General features: G+C 55.5%; 1 protein-coding gene across 7 annotated transcripts in view; it reads right to left on the bottom strand.

The window, feature by feature from the left end:
• Syngap1 (synaptic Ras GTPase activating protein 1) overlaps window positions 1–11,079 on the bottom strand; it is a 29,902-nt gene that overhangs the window by 5,643 nt on the left and 13,180 nt on the right. For 5 of the 7 annotated variants that reach the window (XR_003842695.1, XM_029532951.1, XM_021221128.2 and 2 more), the window contains 12 exons: window positions 10,460–10,613; window positions 10,172–10,270; window positions 7,805–8,428; window positions 7,552–7,696; window positions 7,208–7,352; window positions 5,570–5,806; window positions 5,282–5,483; window positions 4,907–5,085; window positions 4,315–4,356; window positions 2,931–4,002; window positions 2,332–2,505; window positions 756–967 (listed from right to left, as the gene is read on the bottom strand). Coding sequence is in view for 6 of the 7 variants with exons in the window: in XM_029532951.1 (XP_029388811.1) it covers window positions 756–967; window positions 2,332–2,505; window positions 2,931–4,002; window positions 4,315–4,356; window positions 4,907–5,085; window positions 5,282–5,483; window positions 5,570–5,806; window positions 7,208–7,352; window positions 7,552–7,696; window positions 7,805–8,428; window positions 10,172–10,270; window positions 10,460–10,613 (3,285 nt within the window). In the remaining variant the exon portion in view is untranslated. The remainder of the gene's footprint in view (window positions 1–755; window positions 968–2,331; window positions 2,506–2,930; window positions 4,003–4,314; window positions 4,357–4,906; window positions 5,086–5,281; window positions 5,484–5,569; window positions 5,807–7,207; window positions 7,353–7,551; window positions 7,697–7,804; window positions 8,429–10,171; window positions 10,271–10,459; window positions 10,614–11,079) is intronic. The other 2 variants (XM_029532950.1, XM_029532952.1) reach the window with 2 other exon arrangements.

Here is an 11,079-nt window from a genome sequence, read left to right as displayed (position 1 = left end):
CCTTTAATCCCAGCACTCGGGAGGCAGAGGCAGGCGGATTTCTGAGTTCGAGGCCAGCCTGGTCTACAGAGTGAGTTCAGGACAGCCAGGGCTACACAGAGAAACCCTGTCTGGAAAACCACAAAAGTGTGCACAACTCTGCACAGCCAGGTTTCTGCATCTCAAAGTCTCCTGCCAGCCAGGTCCCCCAGCTCAGCCGGCCTCCTAGAGACCCTGTGTGCAGAGGACAGAGCTTCTGGACCCCGTGCACGAGTCATTGAGGACTCTTATCTCATAAGATAGTCCTTGCAATGGGATCAAGTGTCTCAGGCAGAGAGACCATTTTCTTCTAATTAAATCTCACTCAAAACATTATAATAGATCTGGGTGCGGCTGGCTCTGGCTGTGGTGGCCCCTGAGTAGGCAGGTCCTTTGGAACACTGACAAGCTAAAAGCCCATCTAATGGAACCCATTCTAAGCCTGGACAAGGAGCTCCAGCCAGGGACACAGGAGTGGTTAGGAGTTCCTGTGGCTAGGAACTGCCTCTTAGCTCTGTGGTGAGCCCCATAGGCTGGGTTAAGAAGAACTGGTAGGGAGTCCGGGCCTAAGTCCAGACACTGGTGGCTAGGCTACAGTCACTGGTGTATCCCTAGGGCTTCAGGAGTTAGTGTGCAAGCAGTGCCCAGCTGTAAGGGGCGGCTCAATGCCTTAAGCAGGTTTTCCCCTTTCCCTCTCCCCTCCTCAGCCCCTCCTCCCTCCCCGGGCCGCCCCTCACCTGCCAATGATGCTCTTGATCTGGGAGTCCTTCTCCACCTGCTGCTGTCTCAAGCGCTTCTCACTCTGCTCCAGGCGGGCTTGGTACTGCATCAGGATCTTGCTGGTCTGTTCTTCCTGGGACAGCAGCCTCCGCTCATACTCTTCCAGCTTCCGGTTGGACATGTGTAGCCTCTCCTTCAGCGAATGTATCTCCTCCTCGTACTCCTTCACCTGCCCGCCGGGCACATGACCCCGTACTGTGAGAGGCGCCCAGCCTTGGCTTTACCAGCCTGCTCCCATCCCTGTCACTTCAGCCATGACACAAGGAGCACCCCCATCCTTTCTCTGCCTATTGAACATACTTATCTGCTTTTAAGAAAGCTCTGAAATAATACTGAGGCTTCTTCAAGGTGGAGCAAAGTCAAAGTCAGCCCCACACCTTAGAAGTGTGCCCTGCCCTCACGCATGCGTGGGGAATATGGGGCTATAGGCCACTCTGTCAAGACTCCTGGACACTCCTTGAGAAGCCTCTCTATAGATTAAAGCCAAAGGGACAAACATTCCAAAGCAAGATTGAGCACATGGGGATAGGGAAACAACAACAACAAACCCCATTCTGGGTGAGGTGGGGGCAGGTGCTGTCTCCTCAGGTGTGACTCCCTCTAGTCCTGTCCTGCAGACAAGAAGTCCAGGGGCTCCCAGACTGAGAATACAACCATTCCAGGAACAGAAGAGCTCGGACCAGGCTCTTCATTCCCATGTGGCTTAATGTAGTCCTCACATGTACTCGTATGCTATTTTTCCTGGTGCTAGGGATCAAGCCCAAAGCCCCACTACTACTCTCTATCCCCAGCTTACACATAGCTACTCAGCAGTTAAATAACGCTAAAGCTTTAGCTCCTGAATTGCAGCGACACACACACAGGTGTCACACGGGGCACCACTAGCCACATCTTCCCAGCTGATTGTGCCTTCCGGAAGCTCTTGTGTGTGGTGCTGGACTGGGCTTTCCTCATCTGCTGTACAGCCAGAAGGGGATCTAAGAGGCCTTTACCATGCTCTGAAGGCCCACTCCTAAGCTACACCATTCTAGGCGAACTGCAGAGGGAATTCACGACCTGGGATAGATGGCTGCCTTGGGACAAGAGTGCTTAACTCTCTGGTAGAACTTGCTGATACCTAGGGCCTCACGCATCCTAGCAAACATCTGCCCCCCAGCTTTCTTTTCACTTTTCATTTTGAAGCAGGGTCTCCTTAGGTTGTCCAAGCTGGCCCTGAGCTGACATCGCCTGCCTTAGTCTCCTGAGTAATAGTTCACAGGTCTGTGCTAGCAGGCTCAGCTTGGGTGGAGCCATTCTCTTCCTCAGAGCTGAAATGGAACAGCTCTTTCTCTCCATCTAGAGTTTAGACAGTATAGATAACCCACAAAGAGAGTTGGACTAACAGAATCTTTCTGCTCTTACTAGGAAAGAGGTCTGCCTAGGTTTCTTTTTACCCTGCTGACCGAACATGGGTGTTTTCCCTTGGAAGCACTGACGGCCTTCCTCCCCTGGCATGATAAAGGAGGGACGGGGCAGAGGGCAAGGCCAGCGTACCCTGTCCAGCCGGCTCTCATCCATGGACTTTGAGTACTCCTTGAGCTTGTACTCTTCTCGCTCGATGTGTGCGCTCTCGATGTCAGCCGACAGGTGAGGCATGTTGGAGACCCAGGCTACGGTCCGCTCCGAGGCCGGCATCGTGGGGTTAAGCGTGGACGGAGTCTGGGAATGCTGAGACCAGCAAGGAAGGGCAGACAGCAGAAAGGTGGGAGAGGGAGGGCATGCTCAGAGGAAGAGAACACAAATGATGCCCCACACCTGGTCCCCTGCCTTAGCCCCTCTCCATCTGGTCTAGCGAAGTTCTGTCGCCTGCCTGGAGGAAGTGCTGAGGCTGGGGTCCTCGACTGCTCATCTATACATCCTTAGCACATCAGCAGTCCATGGGGCATTGCTGAGGGCCCTCTTCTTATGTCTGTGAGATTCTTGTTTGTTTAGAGACAATTTCACTACCTAGCCCTAGCTGCCCTCCATCTTGCCTCTTGAGTGGTAGGACTACGGGCCACAGGAGGACAAAGGAGGAGAGAGAGTTGTCACACCAGACTACACTGTTGCTTCCCTGCTCGTCACCCACCCCACCTCACCCTGCCCTCACCTACCTGCTTGGTGATGGAGGGCTTGAGCCCCCCACCCCCGCCGCCCCCGCCGCCCCCGCTGCCCCCAATGCTGCCCTCTTTGCTGAGGCTCTGTTGCCGAGGACGGGCAGGACCGTAGCTTGGCTCCGGGGACTGCAATAGGTTCCCGCTGGACGGCCGGGGTTTCTGGGCGGCACTCACTGTCAACTGTTGAGACTTGCCTCTCTGCAAGGGGGGTGGCTGGCCCCCGCTGCCCCCGCTGCTGCCCCCGCCGCTGCCCCCTCCCGGCCCTGAGGGAGCTGGCCTCTGGGGACCGATGGTAATCTGGGGAGGGGACAGCATGTGCTGTAGACTGTCTTGAAGCGAGAGCTGCCGGCGGGTAAAATCAGTGCCAGAGGGTCCAAACTCGTCGCTGTAGCTGTGGCTGTGCAGGATGGAGGCGGCGGGGGGCTTAGGGACTCCTGAAGAGAGGTCCTCGCTCTTGCTATAGCCATGGAATGGGGCAAAAGTGTCCCCTGGGGGTTCTCCCCCTCGGTGGTGGTGATGGTGGTGGTGGTGGTGATGGGAGGAAGGTGGACCATGACCACTGCTCCCTCCATGGCCTGCTGGGGGCCCTGGCCCATCAGCAGCCATATGGAAGAGAGGGTTCTGGAAGGAAAGGGGAATGCGCAGTTGCTGGGCGGGGACACCATCCGTAGTGACACCCATCTGGCTGAGGCGCATGCCAGCTGCTGTGATGGAAGAGCCACTCCCCTGGGAGAGGCGCCCGGCAGGTGCAGGCCGCAACCCCAAGGCTGCTGTCAGCGAGGCCTGGCTGGAGTGCAACAAGTCCCCAACAGCTGCCAGGTTGGAAACACTGCTACTGTTAAGGCGGCCCGCAGGCCCGTCGCCCTGAAGGTCCAGCATGGACACGCTCTTGTTGACACTCAGCATCTTCTGCTCTGGCTCTGTGATGTCTGAGCTGCTCGTGCAGTATGCTGGGGATGACCGGGCCAGAGGTGGCCGGCTCACATAGAACAGGTCTTTACCCCCACCGGGTGGTGGCGGTGGTGGTTTTTCCTTGGTTGGGGAGGGGAGGCGAGCCATGTCCATAGAGCTGTTGGAAGCAAAGGGGGACACAGGCAGAGTGAGGCCGGGACGACTGGCTCCTGAGCCCGTGGGCTGGCCTTAGGTGAAAGTGGGGCCCACAGGGGAGGAGGGCCGAGAGCTGGTGGTGGCAGCCCTGAGAGGAGGGAGGATGGGAGCAGGGAAGGGACACCACCTAGGAAGGGCGTAAGGCCTGGAGGAGGAGGAGTGAGGGCTGGCCTGGGCAGGCGTGGAGGAGATGAGGTGCACTGTGAAGGACAGGAGCAGAGGTGGGTGAAGGCCAGTGCAGCAGGACAGAGGGTGGGGAGCACAGAGCCCTCACCTGTTGAGGCCTCGAGCCATGAAGGACTGAAGGTCGATGGAGCTGGAGAGAGATGCAAAGGGGCAAGCACAGACAGGAGAAGGAGAGCAGTGTGGACAGATGATAGAAGGAATGGCGGGAGGGAAGGGGTGGTGTTGCAGACGGAAGACACGGGTGAGGAACAGCAGAGTAATCACAAGATGAAGGACACCGTCCGGAGCTGAGGCCCAGGCCCTCCCTGCCCTCCCCCATCACACTGGATGCCGGGCTCCAGGGCCCACTCGGCTCCACCTGCTGTTTCTCTGAGTGCTGGATCATGGAGAGCTCTCTGGGGCAAGGTGGTATGAGGGAGCAGGGGCTTAGGTCTCTCAGAGACACCTGATGACTTGGGTACCACATGGCTGAGCCACAGCCTAAGGACAAGCAGTGGGTTGGCAGGGGAACCAAGTGAGCCAGCTGCGGCAGGGTCCCACTGCCTGCACTCTCACCACTGTCCCTAAGAACTTTCCCTTCTTCCCTTCTGAGCTCTAGAGAGATACAGACAGGCCCAGCGAGAATCATCCAGGAGCGTTCAGGCTCCCGGAGCATAGCAGCGTGGAATCAGGGTGCTCACCTATTGAGGTCCCGCATCATGTAGCCCTGCATCTCGGCTGATGGCCCTCGCAGCACCATGGGCTGAGACCGAGTCCGTTCACTCTGGCGGCTTGGCTGCCTTTGGATGTTAGGGTTCCTCAGGGCTGTGCTGATGTCATTGAGGAGCCGGGGCAGTGGGCCCAGCTTCAGGAGGGCTTCCTGGAAGGACAAGGCTGTCACTTGATGAGTAAGTGCCCAGTTCTAAGAGGGCCTCAGAGGCCACGGATAGAGGTTTCATGATGTGTACTGGAAGTGGTGGTGATATTTCTGGGAACAGGAAGGTGACAGGAATTCTGTGCAGAGATAACCTCTCAGCCCAGGTGCCTCTGGAAGTACCTGGGGATGGGACACTGACCTTGCTGAGCTGGGGCAGCACCTCCCAGAGCAGGGCATGAAGTGTGGAGAGCTCGCGGCCCAAGTCTATATAGCCCTCAAAACTGCTGCTGTTGGTCAGGGTGTCCAGGTTGGATATCTCATACAAGAACTGCTGCATGGAGCCCCACTCCAGGTCCAGGAACTCATTCATGAAGCCCAGGAAGTCCTCCTTTGAGGGAAACCTGGCCAGGGGCACAGACGCTCTGCTGACTTGGGAGACCCTTCCAGAAGCCCACGGTCATCCCACCCTTCCTGAAGTTTCCCTCACTTGGAAAAGTTGGCCAGGTTCTGGATGACCTTGGCGATGAGGGTGAGGGTTCGTGAGGTCTGCTCATCTGGGTACTCCTGCATAAGCCCAAATAGACTGGGCGACATAATGGCCGGGCAGAGGAAGCGCAGGAAGAGTGAGGCGCTGATCAGCCTGTCTGCAATGTCCTCCCGGCCCCGCTCTGCGCAGCGCAGCCGCCAAGATGCAAACACCTCCTTCAGCTCCCTCGGGAACACGCTGGGGGGAAGGGGTGGGGAGACAGAGAGAGAAAGAGAGAAAGAGAGACCGGGACTGAGCCCCAGAGACCCTCAGCTTTCAGGGAACATGCTGAGGGAGTGGTAGGAGGCGAGGGTGTGGAGACAGGTGAGAGAGACCGGGAGGGAGGGACTGCAGGAGAAAGACAGGAGGCTGCTGAAGAAGAGGGCCACAGTAGAGGGAACAGATTCTGGAGAGAGAAATGGAGAGGGGAAAGGGGCGAGGGGAGATAGACACGTGGGAGAGAGACGGAGGGTGGGAGAGAGACGGAGAGGGGGAGAGAAAAACAGACACGAGGGAAGAGACAGAGATGGGAGAGAGATGGAGGGTCACTTGAGGTACAGGGAGCTCGGACCCCCCAACTCTTCTGGATTCCAGGGAAATGGGGATGGACGTGCCCCAGGCATGATCCCCAGTCCCTGGCTCAGCTCACTCTTTCCCGCCTCCCAGTGCCACTTCGATGTCCCACTGACACCTTAAACTTGACTAGTGTAAAACAGAGCTCACCACCGCCCCCACACTGCCAGCTGGCTCCTCCTTCTGACTCCCTGGTTCTGTCAATGAGGCTGTGGGTCTCCTAAGCACTGCAGTCTCATGACCTCTTGAGTCATCCTGACTCCCCACACAACCCCTCAGACGACCCCTATTGATTTGATCCTTCCTCTAGCTGGCCTTGAGCAGCCCCTTTCTAGGCCTTCTAACTACACCCTGATCCAACATCTGGTTTCCACACCTGGACCAGAGCCTCTAACGGTCTGGGCTGCTTTCTCTCCCTCCCCATATAGCTCACTGATTTGTGAGCCAGTCTCAGCCATGCTTCCTCCTGGTGCCAAGACCTTCAAGACTATCCCAAAGCATTCTCACAGCTGCAGACTCCTGAGCCCTGGACTTGCAGATCCTCTCGTTCCCAAAGCACAGCTCTCTCCTATTGCCTCCACTAGAGCCATGTGCGCCAGCTGCCAGCCATCCTCTGAAGCTCACAGGCCTCCTCACATCACACCCGTGCTATCTCACAGCCCTGGAAATGTCCTTTGCCTACTGTGTACAGATGCCAGCCCCTGAGCCGGTCCTCACAGCCCAGCCCTGGGCACCTTATTACTGCTCTGTCTTCTCTGACTGGGTGCGACCCAGGGACCCTCCCTTAACACACATCATAATGGCTCTGTGACTTTTCTTGCATCTCATGTGTCCCTGCTCATTTTGGTTAGAGGCCATCTGAGGTCAGGAACCAGCCCTCGTTCACCTCTCTCTGTTCTACAACAACACCCCAGAAAATGCTTTGCCTGTACTGATGCTCAGTCCTCTGAGGATGGACAGATGGATGAACAGATGAACACACAACTGCCCAGCCCTGGCCCCCCAGCCCAGCGTTCCCAGTCTCACCAATGGGAGTTGACCACCTTGCACAGGGCCAACTCACAGCACATCCGCAGGTTGGCCTGGTGCTCTGCCAGACTGGAAGCTGTGCACTTGATGGGGTCTACTTCACAGTTCTCCTCAGATTCATACAGAGCACGGATGAACTCCCCTGGGAGGATGTACAACAGGGAGCGGTCACACTTTCCAAGGGCAGGGACAGGGGCTCCCTGGGTTGGAGGAATGGCAGAATCAGATGGTTGGAGGCTGGGGTCCTGGGACTCTGAGGAAGGTGGATGTGGGGTCTGGGAAGCCAGGTTTAGGGGTGGTGGGGTGGGCACAAGGAGGTTCAGGAAGAAGGCCTGAAGTACCAATGGCATCCTTGAGGTATTTCTGGCCAATCAGTCTCATATACTCTTCTATGGCTTTAGTGGCGAGCGTGTTCTCGCGGAATATGAGGTGTTCCCGCTCCATGAATCGGTCTACCTCTGACATGGCCATGTCTGAAAGGAAGTCCTGGAGCCCAAGAAAACCCCAGGGTCAGCCTCTGCAGAGTCCAACCCCATGAGCTTATTCTCTCTTCACCGCCCACAAGCCGGCTCTCCCTGGGGCCACAGTGCTCACCTTGGCCTTGCCTGTGCTCTGCAGGATGTGAACCAATGCACTGGCCACCTCCTCCTTGCCCTTGACATTCAGGGCAGGCTCCAGTACTGCACACAGCATCCGGTAATGGTTGGTCACATACTCTGCAAACTCCTTATACAGCTCCATGGGGAGGATGCTCATCGTCTGGTAACGGGCTTTCAGTCTCACAGCAGGACAACCTCCTTTCCCTTTGCCCCCTGAGCCACCCCCTGACCCCCCTCCTCCCCCCGAGCCCATACCCCCAGAGCCCCCACTGCCTGTCGGCAAGGTCACGGGGTACCACTGCTCTGTGAAGTGGCGCCCAGCCAGGGTGGCCACCGGAACAGTCACCAGGCCAACGTAGCCCGCCTTGTCCTTCTTCCGCTTTTTGTCTGAGTCACGGTACAGATGCAGCCGCAGGGCCCGGACGGCAGGCAGGTTGTTAAACTCGAAGTGCTCGCCCCAAAAGACGGTGTCTCCTGAAGCCGAGCGGGGCTTGGAGGTGGTCCGTGCATACAGCATGTCGTCCAGGCACAGCTCACAGTAATATCGCTTCTTGGGGGGCAGCTCTCGAGCCTCTATGATCCATAGCTTCAGCACGTTATCTACCCGGCGGCTGTTGTCCTGGCATGAGGAAGTAGTTGGGGCAGATAAAAGGGTTAAGACAGACACACCAGAAAGACAATGAGTACACGGGATCAAGATGGTGGCCATAGGCCGGGTGTGGTGGCACAAGCCTTTAATCCCAGCACTCGGGAGGCAGAGGCAGGCGGATTTCTGAATTCGAGGCCAGCCTGGTCTACGAAGTGAGTTCCAGGGTAGCCAGGGCTATACAGAGAAACCCTGTCTAGAAAAAAAAAAAAAAAAGATGGTGGCCATAAGGTGAGTAGTAAGTATACTGAGCTCGAATAGTGTCCACCACTTTCAGAATTCTATTTTGCCCGGATTTTGTTTTCCGTGACAGTCTCACAGGTAGCCCAGGCTGGCCTCAAATGAGTACATGTACCTGAGACCTGGAAGAACATGCACTGCTCTACCTAGCAGTAACCACAGATTATTGTCTCTCTAGAATCTGAGAAATAGTGTCCTGGCAGATGTCAATTCAGATGAGGGCATACTTGATTAATGTCATCTCTTAATCCAGCGATTGGTGACTTTATCACATTAGACATACAGAAGGAAGCTAGCCATGTAAAGAGGGAAGGACTGAAGGTGACAGCTTCAGTACTGACATGGCCTTGCTCATCTTGGACTTTAGACCCTTGACCTGTGAGAGAAGAGCTTTGGCTGGCTCAGTTCATGGTGACTTTTTTACAGTAGCCTTGGACGTTAACAGAGAAGGGAATTCCTACAGGATTAATGCTGGGAGATGCTTAGGTGAGGAGTCAAATGCACCGAGGGCGAGCAAGATGGCTTCCTTGGTGAAGGTTCCCAGTGTGAGTGTGAGACTTAGGACCCACAGCAGAGTGGGAGGGGCTCTAGCCTCCACGTGGACACTGTGACTTCCCCCCTCTGCCCTCTTACAAATGAATATGGAAGTTTTTACATTATTTACTTTTGGTTTTTTTGAAACAGGATTGTTCCACACAGCTCTGACTATCCTGGAACTCACTCTGGATTTGGACTCACAGAAATCTACCTGCATCCATGCTGGGATTAAGGTCTGCGCCACCACACCCAGCAACATTTTTTTTTTTTTTTAAGTAAGGAAGACCTCAAAGATGCGAATGAGAAAGTCCCACAGAAACATCAGATGTTGCAAAACAAAATAATACTTGCGTTAAGTACAGGGCCAGTGCAGTGTGAGCTGAGGGCTGGCTTGAGGAGGGAGGGCCCAAGCTCCTGGTGAGAGTCACATGCTACAGCAGTATGTTGAAAGCAGTGTGGTACCTGGACCCTGTGTGGTTCAGATTGTGTCTAGCATTTTAAGTGGGATTTCTTAATAAAGGCCCTGGGGAAAAGAGGAAGATGGCCAGGACTGTGAGCCTGCTACAAACTGGAGTCAGACCAGCTGACAGACTGGCAGCTTCTTCTCAGGGAACATAAGTCTTGGCTCTGTCAAGGGGACCCTGAAGTCACCGAGTCTAACCGTACTTGGTAGACTTTATAAAGAGAGCCAGGGTTCACAAAGCACTGCAAGTGCGGCTGGGTGACCACCCGTTAGGTGTGAGCGAGGTCTTCCATCGGATTCCTGGCTCATGACTTTCATGATAGGGAAGCAGAGCATGATGGAAGGTAGCAGTTGGGGGAGAAAGGGAATAAAGGGTGATTCTGAATAATGGAAATCAGCCCAAGGCCCTCCTTCCAAACCCTCACCCTTTAGCCCACTAGGCCCCCGGCCTCCTTGGCCCCCTTTCTCCCCAGTACCTTGTTGGGTTTTACAGCCCTCTGCAGATTCTCAATCCATTTGTCCCTTTCGGCTGCAGACCGACAGGCAAAGCATTTTGTTCCAGACGATGTTGTTACCTGGGAAGGAGTGTGGATTTGAGGGGGGCTCCAGAGGGGGCGCTTCCTAGAGGCTAGAGACTATGCCATGCCTTCCTCCCTGGTCCAGCTCTGTTCCCCTGACATCTCCACATGCCCCCACTCCAGGCCCTCGAGGCCCCACCCTCCTGCATCCCTGCCCTCGGTCCCTCTCAGCCCAGAGGCCACTACCTCAAAGCAGAACTCCTGGCCCAGGATGGAGCTGTGCACTGGCTTGATAATGGAGTCTTCATCCAGGTTGAGCTCCAAGGCCTCAGCAGCACTGCTGGGGCTCAGCAGGGACTCATGGGAGTGTGACTCCTTGAAGCTCTGCATCAGCCGGGCCCTGGTGGCACAGGGGTCAGAGAAACGTCAGGGAAGGCCCTCTCTACTCACTCAGGACTCTGTTCACCAGAGGAAGCCCAGGCTCCTCCTGTGGATATGGGAGGTATGGGGGGCAGGGGGGTGGGAAACCAAAGCCCTTCAAGAGTCCTATCTGCATCAACTCATACTCAGGATACCTAGAAATAACTCAGAACTACTGGGCATAGTAACACACACCTTTAATTCCAGTACTCGAGAGGCAGAGATGGGTAGATCCCTGTTAAGTCTGAGACCAGCCTGTTCTACATAGCAGGCCCCAGGCTAGCCAGGGTTACATAGTGAGGCCTTGTCTTTAAAAACAAACACAAAACATGTCGAAAACAAAACAACAAAAGAAAGAAAGAAAGAAAGAAAGAAAGAAAGAAAGAAAGAAAGAAAGAAAGAAAGAAAGGAGGAAAAGAAAAGAAAGAAAGGAAAGGGGGAGAGAG

The sequence above is a fragment of the Mus pahari genome, chromosome 21 (genome assembly GCF_900095145.1).
Source record: "Mus pahari chromosome 21, PAHARI_EIJ_v1.1, whole genome shotgun sequence".
NCBI lineage: Eukaryota > Metazoa > Chordata > Mammalia > Rodentia > Muridae > Mus > Mus pahari.
Note: the sequence above shows the minus strand (reverse complement) of the source record. Positions and strands in the feature narration are given on the sequence as shown.